The sequence below is a fragment of the Solanum verrucosum genome, unplaced genomic scaffold, assembly GCF_900185275.1.
Source record: "Solanum verrucosum unplaced genomic scaffold, falcon-dt-bn FXZP01000230.1, whole genome shotgun sequence".
Classification (NCBI taxonomy): domain Eukaryota; kingdom Viridiplantae; phylum Streptophyta; class Magnoliopsida; order Solanales; family Solanaceae; genus Solanum; species Solanum verrucosum.
Window position 1 is genome coordinate 1,238,636 of NW_026019954.1, and position 20,609 is coordinate 1,259,244.

The 20,609-nt window shown below is 34.3% G+C and overlaps 1 protein-coding gene across 3 annotated transcripts; it reads right to left on the reverse strand.

Annotated features, from left to right (window-relative positions):
• Positions 1–5,852: 5,852 nt before the first annotated feature.
• LOC125814261 (uncharacterized) lies at positions 5,853–19,342 on the reverse strand. Of its 3 annotated transcripts, none has more exons than XR_007442113.1 (11): positions 18,832–19,103; positions 17,271–17,388; positions 16,114–16,210; positions 15,058–15,164; positions 13,359–13,481; positions 12,893–13,046; positions 12,286–12,346; positions 11,809–12,191; positions 9,499–11,065; positions 6,993–7,398; positions 5,853–5,933 (listed from the first exon to the last, which is right to left on the reverse strand). XR_007442113.1 is itself a non-coding variant. In XM_049493726.1 (11 exons), exons 2-11 carry the CDS (start codon positions 18,957–18,959, stop codon positions 7,152–7,154), a joined length of 2,985 nt encoding a protein of 994 aa, XP_049349683.1. In that variant the 5' UTR covers positions 18,960–18,997; positions 19,124–19,342; the 3' UTR covers positions 6,730–7,151. The 3 variants fall into 3 exon arrangements, 2 of the variants coding, with proteins under 2 accessions (XP_049349683.1, XP_049349684.1); XM_049493726.1 differs by lacking the exon at positions 5,853–5,933 and adding an exon at positions 19,124–19,342 and having other exon boundaries at positions 6,730–7,398; positions 18,832–18,997; XM_049493727.1 differs by lacking the exons at positions 5,853–5,933; positions 16,114–16,210; positions 17,271–17,388; positions 18,832–19,103 and adding an exon at positions 15,264–15,334 and having other exon boundaries at positions 6,730–7,398.
• Positions 19,343–20,609: the final 1,267 nt, after the last annotated feature.

The window sequence follows — 20,609 nt, forward strand, 5'->3', positions numbered from 1 at the left end:
AATCGTTCTACATGGATCCTACATGATAATTTTATGTCCTAGTGGCGTCTTATGTGTATTATGTCATGTAGGACAAGTGTGTCTAATTATCTAATTTTATATAAATTTAAATGTCTACGTTTGCACATTCAAAATTAAAGGACTTAAATATCTGTAAAAGCCAAGTTATATTTCCCGCGTGTTCTGGATGTCTATTTATTCACTACAAAAAAAAAGGAAAAAAAATACCAAGAGTATATTAACTTTATTTTTGGGAAAATGCATAAGTACCCTAGCCTATGCCCAAAATTCCTGAGACACACCTAACTTTTACTAAGGTCCTATTACCCCCGAACTTATTTTATATATACTTTTCTATCCCTTTTCGGCCTACGTGGCACTATCCTTGAAAAAATTGTCAACACGCGCTGGGCCCGCAAGATAGTGCCACGTAAGTCGAAAAGAGATAGAAAATTATATATAAAATAAGTTCGGGGGTAATAAGACCTTAGTAAATGTTAAGTGTGTCTTAGAGATTTTGGGCATAGTCCCCGTACTTATGCATTTTCCCCTTTATTTTTCAACCAAACTTGTGTGTACGTGACAAGTCCTCGACTTTACCTTAACATAAAAGGTTCTAAAATACCATGGAAGCTTTTAATTTTCGCAAAAATATATGCCGTGTATCACTAAAATAAACTTTAGTACTCATTGTAACTATATACTCCCTCCTTTCATATTTACTTATATTTATATTTGACTTGACACACTATTTAAGAAAATAGTAAATAAAACAGTAATTTTACTACTATATCAACCCTAATTATTACTACAAGTTATCTTATGTTGGGAATGAATTGGAAATAATTAAAAAGCATTAATAATAAGGATATAATTAGGTATAAAATTATAAATTATCTCTTGATTTTTTAAATTAGATTGACAAATAAAAATGAATATCTAGTTTTAATATAATGGACAAGTAAAAATAGACCGAGCCACATAGAGGTAGTATATATATAGGCAAGGTTCATCTTTTACATGGTTCATAATATGTAGTTAGAAATGCGTTTTTGGTTGTTAAAGTTTTTCTTTTTTTCTAATTAATTAGCAACAATATTCCAGTTCTTCAACCACCTATCTCCTAGCGTATAGAAAAGAAGATGGAAAAAGTTAAAAGAACAAAAGTTGGACTTTATTTTTCAACAACTCAAGTTAGGATTTTTTTTTTTGAAGAAATGCAAGCATCAACAAGGTTGAAAATATTGTATATTCATTTTCATTAACTATAAAGCTTTAAATTATAATTTCATAAAGTAAACTACTCTGATCGTCCCTCATAACTAACAACTAATTATTCTAAAAAAGTTATAACAGTAATAAGTCAGTAACTAACTCTCACTTTGGATAGTACTCCTGTGTCCCTAATTACTTGTCCACTTTTGAATTGACACACCTATTAAGAAATCAATTAATGACGACATAGTGAGTTTATCATTTTACTCCTATTAATTATGAAGTGGATGAAAAGTTCAACATTTTTCAAAGTAATTAGTCATTTATATAGTTGATGGTATAATAGGTAAAAAAAAATTGTCCTTTTTTTATTTGTTAAAATGGACAAGTAATTAGGAACAACTATAAAAGAAAAAGTGGACAAATAATTAGGGACAGAGGGAGTATGAAAATTAGATGTCTAATTAGGACTTTGATGAAAAGGCAGGAAATAATCACGCATGCAAAAAAGGGTATAATTTTCCAACTTGGTCCAGCCAAAAAAATGTAATTAGCCTCTGTAGACATTAATTTTTTTGGAACAGGTGTTCAATTCGAGTTGAGACTCTACAAGATGTGTTGAATTTTAATTAGGATTTTTAGAGGCTACTCAACTCTAAACCCTAGTTCATGCCTACATAAAGGATACTATATTCCCTTGAAAAGGTATCTCGAATATTCCGCAAATTCATGAAATATTTATAAAGAGATCAAATCCAAATCATCCTAGTTTGGAAATACGTCACTAATGACCCTCAAATTTTATTGAGAGTAGAATCAAGGGAGGAACAAATTGATACTCACAGTCTTGATTAATAAAATTATGTTTCATATATATTTTATTTGTAATTACAATTTATTTTCTATTACTTTAAAATTTGTTGCAAACAACCTCATTTCCGTCATTTGCAATATCACCATTCACCAATCACAAGTAATATAATCACTACCAGAAAAAAAAGGTTTTTTTGTTCCACCGCGTATCAATATAAAATTTATATTACAAAAAAATGATTTTTCTACTCATTTATCATCGAGCCATTGCACCTTCCTAGTTTTTCCTAGAGCAACTTTCACATATAGCAAACACAAATCATATTTGTATGCTATAGCTATAATTTACATAATTGCGCTTCATAGCAAACATAAATATGTATATTTCGTTATACATATACAAAAGAAATCAGTTGTATAATCTGCTTTGATATACATATACAAAAGACCAATTGTATAATATGTGTTTGTATAAAGCGAGAAAGAGAGAAAGACAAAAGAAAAATGAGCAGGGGAAGATCGTATTTGTATAATCATAAGTGTATAGGACAAAAATATATGCATTTGTATTTGTATATACAATTTTCTCTCGCTTTATACAAACACAATGTATACATTTGTGTTTGTATAAAGTGAGAGAGGCGAGTGAGCGAGCGAGATCTGGGAGAGGGGAGAGAGGGGAACGAAAATATATGTATATATACAATTTTCTCTCGCTTTATACAAATACAAACACATTTTATACATTTGCGTTTTTGTATAAAGTGAGAGAGGCGAGTGAGCGAGCGAGATCTGGGAGAGGGGAACGAAAATATATGTATATATACAATTTTCTCTCGCTTTATACAAACACAGATGCATTTTATACATTTGCGTTTGTATAAAAAGCGAGAGAGGTGAGGGAGAGAACGAGAGTGGCAAGTGAGATTCACCAGGAGAGAGGTGAAATAACAACAGTTTGTTATGGGATACAATTAAATCAAACTATATTTATAGCATTTAATTTGAATTAATAGTTTGCTATTATATATAATTTTTCCTTTTTCCTATGAAAACATTACTATTTTTTATTTTCTCACAAATTCAATTAAAATATTTGTTTGAATAGCCTTTGATCGAGCATATTTCGGTGGAAAAATAGTGACTTTTAATAGTAAATTTAGCCTAAGTCAAGTCAAGCTATACCAGGTTTTCTTAATGTTCATTAACGATCGTTAATCATGGTCGAAAGTATCTTCAATTTTGATGCTAAAATAATGAAAAGATGTCGTAGAGATAATGTCTTCATTAGGAGAAACTGAGATTAGGAAAATTTGGTGCAAGAAAGGGGAGTAACAATTAAGGGGGTATCATATACTAACCACGAGTAGTATATATGTTTTTTTATTTTTCTTATTCATCTTCTAAATAAACTTATAAATAAGTCAGGAAGCGAATTATTCATATATTAATATTAATATAATTAATATCATATTTGATTGTAATTAATCGTTTTGTATCAAAATTCAACACAATCTCGCATAATTAAATTACGTATAAATTGAGTCAAGTTATATAATAATATTTTATGCAAAGTTAAGACACTTTACATAATTTTCTTCTTCCATTAAATTTTTTTTTATTCTAGGCACCCCACAAGCATCTTGCATGTTCCCACCTCCATTGTTTAGTGACAAGAAGAATGAGCAAAGCATGTGCAATCAGATGATCAGTGATTGATCCTAACATGCTATCCAACACAAAACCAGCAAATAGTACAATTGTCATGATGACAGTGGGGTCTAAGGCGAATTTAGGACGAGTTTTATGAATCAATTAAATTTGTTACTATATATATAAATAAATATCATATAAAATGATCATCGCCTTGATGTAAGCTATTGCCTCACCACTAAAATCGAGTCTTAGACAAACGAATCTTGTTTAACGAATAGGAATAATAACAATAAAAATTATCACCCTCTTTAGTGAAATTATATGAGCAAATGTCAAAATCAAGATATGTTATTGTTATGGGAACTATATGCATTTAGTAAAGTTATGCTTATTTTGAATTTACTAATTCAAGATCTTGAATTTGTCTCTTACTTCGGTCATTCACCATTAGCAATTTAATCATCTTTATGTATTCAATTACTACCAACACCAACTTATTTGAGACTGAGACGTAGTTGTTGCTGACGTATCCAATTACTCAGAGTGTATTGGCACTGTTTCTTTAATAATTTTAACAAATTGATCTCACTTTATCTTGTTACTGTGAGGTGTTTGTATTTCACTTTAATGTACCTAACTACCTGAACAAATGAGTTGGTTCTCATACTCTCTTTGTCTATGGTATACAGGTACTTCTTTCACCAAGAATGGACACTATGGAAAGAAAATTCCAAAAATATTTGCTTTATCTAGTTGGGATGTCATTCCAATTAAAGGATGATGTACATTCATAAGAAACATAACATGTTAAAGCCAAAGTATTATTGAGCCACTTTAACTTTCTAGGACAGTACAGCTGTTATTTGGGAACAAATTTCATCAAATAGGAAAAATAAGAAAGCCCTTAATACTGAGACTTGTTTAAATTAAACAGATGAATAAATATTAAAGTGTTCATATTAGACACTTTCACTTTAAATTTTGAAAATTTTTAGTGTGCGTTCTCAAGAGTTACGTAGACAAGTTGAAAGCTCAACATATTTCACCTTCTTTAATTATATACATTGTATATACCTCAACAAGCTGTAAAAACTAAGGTCAATTTCAATTGAGGCTAATTAACCTACTTAAAGAAAATGACATTATGAGAACAAAGTTTGAATTGAAGTGTCTAATACGAACATTTTAGTATGTATTCAGGTGCTCAATTACTGCATGGAATTTGCTCACAAATTAAGGGAGTAGGTAAATGTATAAAGGCTAAAGCCATAAGAAAACTACATGAAACATGCAGTTAACGTCAAAAACATCATATGGTCAGTTGATTGGGTAACAACTAACAAGGCAGAAGCTTTGACCTTTTTAAACAAAAGTACAGCAAATTAATGAATGTTGCTGTTCAGACAACGATTGGTTCGTCTTCCATAAATATGAATACCACAATTCATCCACAACAATTGCTCCTAAAACCATATACACATTGTTTCCATAAAACAAACCAAAAGGCAAAAAGCTAAAGTGTTTCACAACTTCTTTTTGACAATCTTTGAACGTTCAACTTCTTTTCTCAATTACACCATATCGAATATTCAAAAATTAGTTCTCCAAGCTCCAAATTAAAATGGAGCCTTAAACACCAATACTCAGCTGATGCGATGTTCAGATAGCAATAGATACACGTGGAAATAAATGTGGCACATCAGCAACATCTTCGTCTAGTTCCTCATTATGCTAAAGCCTTAATTTCACATTACAGAATACAAATATCTGATTTTTTTCATCTTTCATTCCATTCATATCTTATGTGCAAAATTGGAATCCAAGGCTCTGTTGTTTTGACTAGTTTGTGAGCATAGCTTCATCTATGAATACACATGGTTTTCTCTTCTACAAAATAATAGAATTCCTCAGCATAATACCTGCATCGATCAAATTCTTGCAAATAGAAGAACCACCTGCAAGTGAAACAAGAGGAAATAAGTGCCAAGATCCGACTTCTAAACAGGAAAAATTCTGCAAGGACACTATTTGCATACTGAACCATAATGATACATATATCCTATCTTCGATCCATTTCAAAATTAAGGAAAACAAGGTTCTACTGTTTTAACACCTACCAACCATATAAGGTACATCAGCTAGAGAATTGTGTTATTGTATTACATCCAAATCAAAACAGCTACTTACAAGAAAAAACAGACCATCCATTCAGTAAACCCCATCCAATTGATACAACGAGAAGTCAGATCCTAGTTTTGAGACATTAGGAAAGAGTCAATGGAATGTAACCAGCAGACGTACTTCCAACAAATTGATGAATCATAATCATGAAAGAAAAAGTGATGCAAATAAGGAACATAAAAATAACCTCCAGATTCATCTCAAAAAGAGCATAAATACTTCTCAGGGTTTGAACTCCTCTGAGAAGGGGTACCTCAAAAATTGTGAGGGGAGGTTCTCTTTTTTATTTTACTTTTTGGGTAAGACGGCTCTCTGCCCTGGTAAGACTGGCTCAGTAAGCCTAGAGTGACAAGTGAGCATCTGCAGGCAACTTTCAGCTTCACACTAGTCTCACCAGCAATGACACTAAAGCTTCTATACATTTATTTTAGAAAGATAACAGTTACTAAAGTTTCTATACACGATAAAAAAAATTAGGTTTATGAAAATCAAAAACTTCCAACATGGAAGCACCTCAAAATTCTTGAAGAGTTCATGAAAACTTATGCATGTTAGAGAAGGCAAGATGAGGGAAAGAGAAAGAGGACAAAGAAGAAAACAAGTAAAACGGGAATGCTAAGCTTAGCAATATGCAGAATTTGGCCTCATATCCCAAACACATTTACTTCCTTGACAGGAGGCTTATATGTTGCAAACTGAGACAATACATGACTTAAAGCAACTTGTAGCTTTAAGATATGATACAAGTAACTGGCAGCTTCACTTTCCAAAAAGCTTTCGAGCTTTTTTGCTTCATTTGACTTAAAAGTCCCTATTCAGCACCGTCTATGAATATATGCACCAGACTGTTGCTTGACAGCTTAGTAAGAAGTAACAGAAAAGCGCCTCATCTGACACAAATTCTAGTAGGTCATGAAGATCAAAAGATTCAACAAGGAAACAAAACAGATTACTGCAGTTCATATAAAGTGAGAAATAGGCTTCAGTATAACAAGGATATTGAGTTTACATGTTTTTGGACCTATAATACTTGATTCAGAAGTAGCTGGCACCTCAGGACAATCAAGATTCACTTTGTAGTAAAACAAAAGTTAAAACAGAAGAAATTCACAAATTTCCTTTGTTACCTCAATAACTTCCCATGTTGTCATCAAATCAATGCAAGGACAGACACTCTACCCAACGAACCAGTAGCAGCAAAGCACGTCCGGTAGCCAATGATACTCTCAAAAATTGGTCATTAGAGCACTTCTTTCTTACATGAACATTGACTATATCCCTGAACACTATTGGACTGAAAAAATAGCAGATGTTGCAGACGCTTCTGCAATTAAAGACACAGGTTGACGAGCCTGCAAACAAGCACCTATCTCGAATGGGCGCAGCTCAGATCCATCAAATAGAAGGTTTACACCAGGATATATCTCCTCTTTATTCTCAGCATCATCCTTTTCAACCTTTGCAGTAGTAACTGTGGGAGATTCCTCAATTGGCCTGGTGGCAGCCTCGTAAACAGGAGTCAGAGCATATGATCTGCAAATTCATATGAAAAGCATGATTACAGAAACTTAGAAAGAGGAAACTAAATGAGCCATTCGGAATTTCCAGCAATGCTTTTCTGCTTTGCTTCAGAAACAAAGTTACACAAGCGTCTAAGATGGTTCACAACAGCACATTATCCTCTATAGATTGGTTTTACTACTGTTCTTGTTAAAGAGCCTTTATTGTCCATCCTCTTCTTTTTTTCAGGTGCAGTGAGTTATCCAGATTCTATAGAGGCCTATCTGGCAGAGTTAGATTTCCATGAAGTATCAATAGAGAAAAGGATCCTAATTGAGAGATGTTAGACTAACTCAATATTCTAAAAATCAAGCAGTCATTTATAAATGTTCAAGCAACACAAGCCAAGTCTCGAGTTTAAAAACAAAATAAACTTTGCATGCAATCAGGTAAAGGACATCTAATTAGCTTCACCAGCTGCTTGGCATCCTTGAAAGTTAAATGCCGGAAGCAGGTTAAAAAGTTTGAATTCTTCTTCGCCGTCAAACTGGAAAGACTATATTGCATACCATTATGTGACATGGTCAGAGACCAAAAATGTCAAAGGCTTCCAGAGACCTACTAAGAAAGAAAAAGAGACTCGGATATGCCATGACATCAACGATTAGCGAACTATGTACATATCATGTCTCAACTCAATGAAAGTGCATATCCCGCAAGTGAACTGTTCCATATTTATTGTGTTTTAAGTGACAAACTTCCAGAGCTGGTCAAGAAACTGCTGCATGCTTCAATTGCAACATCAGAAGCCTTTTACCATAGGTTACTTCGAAATGAGTTATGTCCCAAGTTTCTTGTCCCTCTCTAAGCATGTTGAACACAAAAGGTAGCAGTTAGCATCTTATATATATATATCAGGAAAACATGTTCCCCACAATACACCGGCTCTGCAAGCTTCCCAAGAAACGTGTTCTATACCAAGAAACTTTACATCTCAAGACACCAATTACTCAATAATGATCATCAATGACTGTTTCTCCATCAGTCAGCAAGAGAAATGAATTTAACAAGGAACTCTAAGTAAAATACCCCTCCTTTATTTCATCCTACTGACAAGCAGCAAGAAAACATACTTGTATTTCCACAATGCCTACCTCTAAACCAGGAACATAAATTTATCCCAGCCACCCTTTCCCTAATTAGTTTCTGTCCTGATGAGATGAAATCCACAGGAAAGTGCTTGTAGAACAATAAGAAACCACCAGTAAGTTGACATCTTATGTCTCAGATGGGCAAATCAGTGTAGTTATCAGTTTCATAAGCGAATGATTTTCCAGATATCATGCTAATTACAAAAATTTCCACCTCTAAACTCATGAAATCAAATTACTGAAACATGGAAAGGGACCAGCAATCTGGATCAAAGTAAAATAAGTCCTTGACAATCTCCTGCGGCTTTTGGTCAAGGTATAAGAGGTCCGGTTGGCAACAACTATGTCTTCTGCTCCTAGTTTTAGTCTCACTCATTGCAGCACACAAGCAAACAAAATATTGTTCAGATAATTCATTTCCTATTTCAATAGTCAAATGGTTATTCAGAAAAATCTAATTTCATTCACATTATTATGTTTGTTAAAATGTTTTATTTAATAAATTATGTTTGTTAAAGTATTTCACCAAATAAGAGCCTCTTGTTACTTGTAAGCAATTTTATACAACTGTTTTTGCCTTTCCAGTTGCACTGTGGTTGCAAATAAAACTGTTTTTGCCTTTCCAGTTGCACTTTGGTTGCAATTTATACAGCTGTTTTTGCCTTTCCAGTTGCACTTTGGTTTTGTACAGAAGGTTAGAAAAGAATATGATTCCCTAACAATTTTGTGCTACAACTATCCTTCCACTGAGCTTCAGTGCGACATGCAATGCAAAAGTGATAAACTAGCTTCACAATCCCTTACTTAGACTCAAGACAGATGCATAAACTAGTAACAAGCCCTTTGAGGACAGCACTTAATTAGTCCACTATATATTACACATATCAAAGCTTAAGTGTAATATATCGGAAATTCTAAATATGAGAATATAGAAAGAAATGTATAACCAATCTAAAAAATGTGAGAGATTTATCAAATGCACCTCAGAATATTGCCATCAAAACTCAGAACTTCTGTTCGAGATCGCTGTCGATGAGCAAGTTTTAGTCTGTGGTGTTCGCTAGAGACACCAGAAATAGGAGAAGAGGGATCAACATTGGGGTTCCACCTTCCACTCGCATAGTTCATAAAATGCCGGGGTGATTCCTTTGGCTGTTCTTTCTGGTAAAGGAACTTCGCTGTTGGACCTGTGGCCTGATACTCAGCACAAACATCTCGCAATTTCTTTCTTAACTCTTGCATTGCATCATGGTGCTCTCCAAATAAATCTGTTTGGAGTAGTTGTGAGGAAACTAATCTCTTACATATACGATTGCACAATTTTGGACTAAACAGTGGAATACCGAATTCTACACTTAGTGGAACCCATTCATACGTATCATCATCAGGTGCAATATTTTCTTGGACTCTATCTTTGTAAAGTCTTAACAGGCGAATAAAACCAATAGTCCAAAAATTAAGTTTGTTAGACAGACTAGCTAATAGCGAATTCAGATTGAAAGTTTCTTTGGCAGACAGTCCTAGTTCCTCCCCTACTTGAGCTGTTGAACCATCAGAGTTCTTCAAGGGCAAGGGAATATCCAATGTAACAGTTTTTCCAGCCTCATCAAGATCATATCTGCTGAGGGGAAGCACAAGGACAGCAGACTGCTTGAGTAATGAGTTTATACAATGTAAAAGTATACTTCCTTTAACCAAATTCCCTTCAGGCTTCCCCCCCAAACCTCCAACGGAAGATCCATCCCATGACCATAGAAGTGCTTTATCACAGCCAGCTAATGGGGCAGGAAGCATTCTTAACAAGTGACCTTTCATCAGAACAACTGATAGAGGTCCAAAAGCTGTAGCAGAATATAGCACCAATTTCATCCAGGGTGTCATAGATGAATGGGAGGGAGGTCCAAAATGAACAGGGCCTTTTGGTCCTGGCAAAACTGAAGAAGGGGGGAGGGGAACCATGGATACAACAATGTCATAGTCACGCATAAACAGACGATCTAAAGTAGCCGGTGAGAGAGCAGCCAAGCTTTCACAGCGGAGTATATCCACACGGTATTTTATCTGTTTCCTCACCTCTTTATCAGCATCTAAGTTATCAGCAGATACTTTTTCATCAGTCTCAGAACTGATCTCCTGTTTTAACTCCCAGTCTGATTGATCTGTTTCTTCAGATTTTTTTCCTGATAGAGTTTCTTCATCCTCAGGCAATTTGGGTGTTTCAGAATTTAGCAAACATTCATTATTTAGCTCAGATATATCTTTAGGGGCATCTCCTGATTTTTCAGAAAATGAAATATCCTTTGTCAATGAATTAGCATCCTCACTTCTTGAAGACATAATGCCAGTCTTTTCTATTTCTTCAGCTGGAACCCCACCTGATGTGAGACATTCCAGGATGCACCGAAGACTAAACGCATGATTGGCAAACTCTTGCAGTTCACCTTCAAATTTGGCCCCCTCAAGTGTGCCCAAATCTTTACAAAGATCTGCAATACTAGCATGACCTAGTTTTCCCGCTTCATACAAAGTCACAGCATGAGATTTTAGACCTGCAAAACAGTTACTACAGACTTCAAAATGCATTGCAGAAGATATTGTGGAGTAAAACACTGATACTATGATACTGCAAATACAGAAATGCATCTGATAAAAACCAATGAACTTGAGATCCATCCATGAAACATGTCAACAGCATCAAAAGATGAAAACACAAATGAAAGATTTGGCGTACAATATATTTAGCAAATGGAAACAGTTGCACAACTTCAAGAATTTACAGTAGGGAAAACATCAAACAATAAGGTCCCTACAACCTAATCAGGAGAAAGATATTTGAGCTGCATAAGAAAAGTGCTCTAAACCCAGAACAAACAATCTTGAGCTGCGGCAGAAAGATGCTAATATCTAATTACATACAAACTTTTTTGGGAACATCTGTCATGTTTCCCAAGAATAAACCAAGCTTTCTCCTAGCACTTGCAGAAAAACTGGCTTTTACATATAACTATACTGTTCATTGGCAGTAACTCAGTAGCAATTCATTAGGAACTTCGACAAACATGAGTAGTTTCAGCTCACATAACACCAGCCATAACATCCACAACAGAAACTTCAATAGGTATACCGTAAAATTATCAGAAAACTCCACTTCGCTTACAAACACCAGTAGAAAATTGCCATTTATGATGCATTATGGAATTGAAACACCAATCCAGGACCAATTTAATTTATGGGGCTTGTCAAAGTTGTGTGAGAATACGGAACAGGAAAATACAGCTGAGAGAAGAGAAACCTGGTGATACAGATCCCATCATAAGATAAGACGTTATATTAGCATCAACAAGAAAAGCAACCCGAGCATAACCAGAACTCCTGCTATTATTTTCTGTCCATGGAATTTCTACTTGCTGAAAAGCACTGCCATCAGCAGACACGTTTGCAGAGCCCAAGCTGGCATGAGAACCATCTTCCTCGTCACTCAGAAGGCTCTTAGGTGACCCTGGGACATTAGGTTCTTGCAGAATAGATGCAGGGTCTATTAATTTCACAGCCCATCCCAATCTGCAAGCAAAAGATGCAGCTGCTTGAAGTTGAGAAAGATCAGCCTGTAATGTTGCAGCTAATTCAGCAACAGTTGAATTCTCACTTGAAACCACAAAAACAGCATACAGCAACCTGGATAATGAAGGTGACATATTATATATAGACCACTGTGTAAACCACATGGAAATATGATATGAGATTCCTGAGTTAATGGAAAGTGCCTTACTCCTCAATTGGATCTTCATAGGACTGCTCTCGGTTAGAAACAAATCCTTCAAGCCTTGAAACTGCAATGTTTTGTATATGAGCAACCTAAGATCTCAGGTAACAGAATTCGATAGATAGTACAAAAGTTGGAGAGATATTCAGAAGTTAGACGCAAGCTTTTGTTTGGTTACAATTGGAATGTTTAAGTAGACCCAACCGTAGACTAATTTAGGAATTTTTATGTAAATTTGGGTTCAGGGGTCAGAATTAAGTTAAATGAATATGATATATGCATGACATCATGTTGAAGAGAAAGCAATTGAACTCAAATATAAATGGACCACATAAGATGTTTGCTTGCATGGGATTTGAGGATAGGACCAACCAGATCCAAACAATGTTAAAGAATACCAACTTCTTATTCTGCATTCAGCAGGTGGTTGGAATTCGGAAAGAGGTCAGATGAAAGTAAATTTTAGGTGCAATATTCATTACCCCCATGTAATTTACTAGATGATCGTACAAAAATAAAATGAAGAAAGATTAACCAAGAGTAGTAAATATTGATGGATCTATTTCAAATATTACAAAAAGAAACATAAATGGTGTCTAAATGTTCGAATTACCTTTAAAACGATCATCAGGATAGACAGGAACATCAAAATAGACTAGTCCTCGCAGATGAAGACCCTTTATAATTTCAGGATTGAAAAGAATGAAAGAGTTTGCTTCTTCCTTGCAGATTTTATCTATTGTTGCTGTTTCTTCTTCAGTCAGTTTCTGTGAAAACAAAACTCATATGTCAATTGCAAAGTCAATAAGTCAAATAATTTATCTGTTTTATGATGGTGGAGTTCAGGCCAACTTGCGTACACCTCATTCACCTGGGTACATGCTATCTCCTACCAGCACAGGTACCAGGTAACTCTGCCTACCAAGGCTTAGGCTGATGGAAAGAAATCACCCAGTATTTTTTTTCTCTGGTGAATGTTTTCTCCACACCCTTGGGTGCAAGTCAAATGATTTACTTTTTCACTAATAAAAGTTTAGAAGCTTCAGAAATGTGAATGATTGAATGAGATGACAACTTGCCTTGAATTCTTCTAGCGTAAAGTTGACAAGACAAACTCCCCACCATGGCTCAATAACAAAGTCCACTGGCTGTGTAGGCAATAGTTCTTTCGCTATTGATTTATTAAGCTTCCACATAATTTTCTGCCAAGATCCAAAATAACTGAAATTAATTAGACGAACAAGAAGAAAAACCTTAGACTAGCCACAGAGCTCATAAGGGTGATATTTTAAATAAATCTTCCCTGAATACCAACAATTTGAGCAAAGGGACTAAGGTATCCGAATAGCACTCTTCATTTGTCTTTCTAGACAAAACATGTATTATTTTCTTTCAGTAGTAAATACTTTCCTCTTTTGATTTACCTCATAAAGAGGGGACATTAACAAGCAGGAGGATATACAAAACTTCTGGAAGGGCTGGAATGCTGCCAGGAGAACTATACCATAAACCATTATGTCTTCTTTTTTTGACAGTTTGTAATGAATGAACATTGTTTCATAAAAGTGAAATAGATATAGCTAACTTTAAAAAAAAATTGTTTCATGCTTCTTTTCGATGTAAAGAGAATATTCCCACATGTATAGATGACTGAAACAATTTGTTAGCTAAGAGTAGTTGAGCAAATTTTCATCTCTATACATATTTTTTTATGACCAAAAAATCTGTCGGGCCCAACCCTTAGGACCAACCGCAGCCTTTGAAACTCAGAGATAATGGGTACGTCCCTCTATGCTTCTCCACTTAAATACCAAGCTTAATTTGCATGGCACAAGGCTCAAATCTGTGGCCTAATTCACAAATCCCTAAACCTTTGCCACTTGAAGCCCAGAGGGCATCTTGATACATAGGTTTAACACCATCATGGATTCATGGTGTGGTGTCAATAAGATTCTGATTTATCACAAAGAGATCATGAAAGTGGGCATCCTTGTGTATGGGATTAGCAGAAATGAAACTCAAGAATGATTACTACTGGTAACTTTCTAATGTTGGTGAGTCCACCATGGATGATCACCTTATTCAGTTAAAGGGCAACATTGGAGGGTTTCACTAGCTAGTTAGGCCATTTAAGCCAGTACAAAGGGAAGAAATTCGTGATTCAGAAGCAGTGAAATAAAAATGGGAAAAAAATTTCTTTTCCAACAGCAAGTGAATTGATCTCCTGGCCAAAAAAGCCCGTGCCATGGATAATGTATTCGCTAGTGCAAATTGCAAGCATAGTAGTTGACTTGGTGCAGCAAATAGTGGAGAAAACTAACAGCAAAAGGAAATTGAGAAACGACGATGGATTCTATTTTCCAAATGAGATAAATTAAGCAGCAATGAAAACATCTATAATCTGCAAAATGGCAGTTTTTTTGTAAAGAGAAAAAGAATACATAAAATAATGAGTCAAAACTGTTCCGTAAAGACCCTAATATCATGACCAAGTAAGACATCACAAAATAACCCTAATTCTAAACACAATAAAACAGTTTTAAACCTAATATAAATCTTACAAAACCCTCCCAAAAAAGAACTACTTCCAGAAGTACTCTGACTTTCTAAATCCTACAAAACCGTCCCATAAAACACAACTTCCAGCAGTACTTTGACTTTCTATTCTACTCCTTGAATATTATAAGTTTAAAAAAGCCTGCTTTCATGGAACATCATAACCTTTATGAAAATCTGTCACGGTAAATTAGAACACTGGTAAGTTTTATTTGACAATACCTTAGATCTGCACTTGTTCATGATGTCAATAAATTCATTTCTTCCAATTCCAGTAAGCCGTAAGGCATCTGCAGCACTAAAATTTGGGATGCTATCATAGGGTTGCTCTGCAATCATCATAACAGAGAGTCAGAACCCCATTAGACTGGTAATTGCAAAGAACCTGAATTTCTGTGGAGAATCTAAGTGTCTGGAGCAAGAAGTACTTGTTAACACTTCTAATCCATAGAATTATGACATTGAGGAACAGTCAAATGCAGGAAACTGTGCAGAAATCTTGGTATAAGCATTTGACAGTAAACACCAAATAATTCTTCGACGGCACATGCTAAGTAGTATTTATTAAAGAGACCATATAGGGCAACATAGTGCATAAGACACAAGTAGAAATGTAGAATAGCTTATTAAAGATGAGTAAATGCTCCCTCCATATCAATTTAAATCACATCCTATCTGTTTTGAGATGTCCAAAAATGTTAACTTACTCGACTAACAATATTATCTCAAGAGTCTAGATATTTAACTATCCAGTCGTTTAAACTGATGTATTTCTCCATCTAACTGACTTGTTAACCATCGCTTCAATATTGTTATCCATTACTACTAATATAATACACAAGTCAAACTAATAAGAACTAATATCTTAAACTCCATGCCTAATCTAATGGTGTCAAAATGAGATGTACAACCAGCTCTTACAACGATTGCGCAAAAATGTGTACAAGAGGAACACAGACTTTAATGACGAGCATTCCTGACAAGAATGCTCATACTGCAGTAATCAGAAAAGGGGGAGCAGTTGATCCTGGATCATAAGCACAATAGAACTATTAAGCCCTTTCAAAGAGTTCTTTTCCAGAATACTAGTCTCAAACAAGTAATTAAACGTGCAAGCATTCCAGCTGCATATAAACTTGCACAAATGCCCAGAGGGAAGATATAATTTTTTTTGTTGAAAAGTGCAATCATCTTGAGCAAAGAGAATTTAGGACATAATCCAAGTACGCTATACACCGTCAATAGTCAATTCTGAACTAACATGATAGGAGGCTATACCGTTTTTCATGACTTCAAAAATCATGTCGCAGTAGTATCTGAAAGGAGACACCCTCATGACACGGCAAACATACTCCGCTAGGTGATACGGAAAAAGCTGCAAATAGAACACAATGACATCAAATTATTCTGCATTAGTCCTAAGGTGCATATATAAGGTATAACTTTCACAGGTCTTGAAGGAAACAAAGAATCAACATTTGACTAAAAGCTCTCCTTATCTTTAGCTGGACATCTCTTACTCTAATTCTTTCTCTTCTACTAATAACTTCTCTAACCGATGACATGTCATCTTTAATATCAGGAGATTAATAAGAACTAATTTAGCAGAGAGTGCACCAACTCGGTATAGGATTGTATGCTTCTTAAGCATTAAGGCATTAAGAACAAAATAGAGAACAAATAAAAAAACTAAAAGAACCAAGATCAAAGGATGAACGAGTCTATATAGGTTCGTATGTACTTATGTCCACAAGCAAGAGTCCTACCTAGGCCCAAAAGTTCCAACACACAATTCTTTTTAGTTCTTCCCAACCCCCACACAGAAAAAACGAAAGAAACAAGCAAAGAGACTAAATGAAACAGTTTTTGTAAGTCTTTCTTGTTCAGTAAATGATGTTAAATATTGTTTTTGTTACATCTTTTGATTCCCATCTCTCACAACCAAAACAAGTTTACTTTATGACTTGCAATTTGTATCTGTGAAACCAATACATTGTAAAATTTAAAAGATAATTCACGATTAAAACGACATACATTTTCAATATTTGCTAAGTAAGAACTTATGGAGCTACACACACTCTTGAGTCACAAAAAGCAGATGATTATCTAAGTTGAAGATATATCACATGAATACTGATTCCAAAATGTAAGACATGTCATGTAAGAAATAAACTGATTGAAACACTGAAAAGTGCATAGCTTCTTTAGTTGGAACTCTATCCACTTATTAATCAGAATAGGAAACCAAAAAAAATGTCTTCTTCTTGATTAGAACAAGAACTTTTTAAGGAGAAAAACTATATTAATAGTTAAAAACAACTTTTCTTCTTCTCTTTTGCCACTAAATTCTCAAAGTATGACTTATTTTTGAGTAGTATCTAAATCAACAACTTCATGGTACAAGGGATGAGAAACAATTTCCATGCAATACACACCGCCAAGTTCCTTCGGAGATACCGCAACATTTCTTCATAGTATTCAGCTTCTTTACACACTTTACGAGCAAAGCAAGTATTCCACATGAGTCTCTTTTTTATGCAATGTTCAATTATCCTGCATAAAGCCCATTCAGTAAAAAATAAGCAAAGTAAATTACTAAATGCAAGAATAGCAGGTGATGGTCCCTAAGCAAATAAATATTTATAATGAAACATTTACAAGTATTATGCTTAGCCCTGAATCAGTTTATGTATTCTAAATTCTAATAAATAGAAAAATGATCATTCTTATTGATCTTCGTACACAACAAAAATACTAAACCTGATTCAAAACTTAATGAAGCAAGATATTAGAGTGGTGTCTCTTATCTCGCTTTAACCTAATTCAAAGCCTCATGAACCAAGATATTGTTGTATCATATCTTATCTTGTCACAATGTAAATCCTATTAAGTAATTGATAAGCTAATCCCCAATCCCGAACTAGTTGGGACTGGCCGTATGAATCCTCTATATATCACCCTCTATTTGGACCCATTTAGGGGTTCTCTGTATGAATTCACTTGTGTGAGTGGTGGCATAGCCGGTCCAAGTCAGAATAAAGGAAGAGGATTGCGGAAGATCCAGCGAACAAATAGTCAACTTATAGTGAGTCCGCGATATTAAACAACAATAAAATAAAACAGAAGTGAATTACTATCACAAAATGCACATTATTGGGATCAAACTCTATCCTTAAAGTTCAAATAGAGTGTTCATGAAATGTTATAGCAGGTGGACCTCCTAAAACTCACACCAGACCTCAAAACATTCATGTCAAGAAAATGAACCATCTCACCACTCACAATTGTTTAGCATTTCACTTTCAAATAAACCTAGACGGTCATAGTAAACACAATTATTCCAAACTCATTACACATCATAACAAGTTCGCTCAAGAGTGATAGCCTCATGTACACTTGTTAACTTCAAACTTAATTGCAGACAGCCATACAAAAAGTTTTACCTGAATTCAATATATCCTACAAAAGTTCTAATAGATTGCTAGAAAGTTGACTGCATTGCATCATCCTAAAGTCCCCGACTGAACATATTTTCTTTCATTGAAATTGTTGAACAGCAAAACACCTCATTTTAAAGCTTAATCGGTTAGAGTTGACACACTTTAATTTAATCAATTAGATCTTCAACTCACGCCATCATGTGCCAGCCGGCATTATTCTTTCTCATCGGTCAAGCACGTGATTTATTTTAAATTTTGACGAAGGATGGTGATGAGATTTGAAACCATAAACTCCTATGTTGAAGTGTAAAGGCTTAAACTATTAGATTCCACACTTCTATTTACTTAATTATGTCTTCAACATAAACGTATTTGAAATCTTTCGCCCTTTGCTTTGATACGAGACACAAGAGTGAATCAAAGTGTCATAACTCGCGGAGTAACATAAACATGCTTACTTGAATTAATGTAATTATTAATAATAACTTCCAGCAATATAATTGGACAAAAGCAGTGGCTCCACTATAAACATGTTTTTGGAAAAATGAAAACCAACCTTTTGTGCCAATCTTCTTTGGAATTTAACGTGGACTGAAGCCGCTTCGGAAGATTCTCCCAGGGACATTCTTCTCTAATTGCTTTAAGTACCAACTGTTCCTCAATTGTAGCCGGTATACGCAGCATTTTTAGTTTTCCTCACTCACTCTCCAACTGCCTAGTCCCTGGAATTGATGATCTTCACATTTTCAACAAAGCAATTACAACAAACACAATGCTCGATCAGCCATTTAAACCAATGACTCTTCAATTTCACTTTGAACTAAAAGCAGTGAGCGAAAGTAACTGACCTGAATTCGGATCAAGCAAAGCTAAGGTACGGTCGAGGAAGCTTGACTGCTATCGGATCGGATCCTTCCGGCGAAGAGTGGCTGAGCTGAATTGGAAGAAGAAAAGAAGGAGCATGTAAAGATCTGAGAATGGTGACCGATTAATTGCAGACAGAGAGAAACTTCACAGCTGGAAAGTGGGACCCACTAACTCTTTCATAATTTCTTGTTCGCCGGCAAGCCGTTAGTCGCCGTTCAAATTAACCTGTAATTATATGACCATTCGTTTCATGATCCTGTAATTTTCAAAAAGAAAAAGGGTAAAACTTTTAAAAAGTAATCTTATTTTGGAAATCTATTTGCTTTAGATCAATTCATTCGAAAAGTATTATTTATTTATTTTTAATATTTGATAAATAAATTGCGTTTAAAAAAATGTTCTTTAGAGTGTGAATATATGAGAAGATATAGTATTAAGAATTTAAAATTCATTATGCAATCAGTATTAGTTAAATAGAAAAATAACTTTAAATAGTTTTTATGAAAATTTAAGTTTTTTTTGTTTTTGTTTAGTTAAACTTTAAAATATGCACTTATGTATATATTGATTTTAGTTAATATAAAATAGTTAAATAAAAAAGGAAAGAGGTGAAGTTGTATTTAAATATTTAATTGCCGCGTAGGTTAATTATATAATGAGTAATTAAGTAAGTATAATTTTTTTGATAAAGAAGATTTCCTAAGAAAAAATAATTTTTTTAAGTATAATTTCTTTCCAATAGCTAAAAAATATTTTTCTTGCTATTAAAAATACTTCTTCTTTTTTGTCTTTTGTCAAATTTCGCATTCCTCGTATCTCTACAATGTCTACATATACAAACAAGTTTAAAATTTTGACCAAACAAACTAAAAATGTAATCATAATAAATTATAGGAAGGTTTTCCTCGTAACAAATTTTTAACCAAGTTTCTTAAAAATAAAAGACTTTTTTTTCTAAAAAATATTATTTTTCTTTATAAAGGTGTTTGGCCAACAAGCATTAAACAACAACGGTATATAATAACATTCTCAACGAAATCCCATAAAATTGGGTCTAAGAAGGTTAGAGTATATGCAGACCTTATCATTACTTTATAGAGGTAGAGAGATTGTTTATGAAAGACCATCAACTCAAGTGCATCAAACTCAAGTAAAAAAAGAAAAATAAAACCATGGAGAAAGCAAAACAATGTCTATAAGAAAGAAATAATAACAACAAATAGTGTGATAATTGAAATACAATAAGCAATGTATGACAAGAACTACAAAGGCACAACTAGTCTTACAATATGCACTAAACCTTTGCAAGGGAAAACAACATTATATCCTTACTAACATAGACCCTAATACATGACATTCAATCTTTTTATATCTAAAGTCATGTCTTCAGTAAAATGAAATTGTATCATGGCCTGTTTGATCACCTCTCTCCAATACTTTTTCGATCTACCCATAGTCTTCCGTGTA

Coding starts and splice junctions, on each gene's coding strand:
- LOC125814261 (XM_049493726.1), bottom strand. CDS start 18,959: ATGCTGCGTATACCGGCTACAATTGAGGAACAGTTGGTACTTAAAGCA. Junction 17,389..18,831: donor AAAGAAGATTGGCACAAAAG/GTTGGTTTTCAT, acceptor GGCTTTATGCAG/GATAATTGAACATTGCATAA. Junction 16,211..17,270: donor ATCTCCGAAGGAACTTGGCG/GTGTGTATTGCA, acceptor TTCTATTTGCAG/CTTTTTCCGTATCACCTAGC.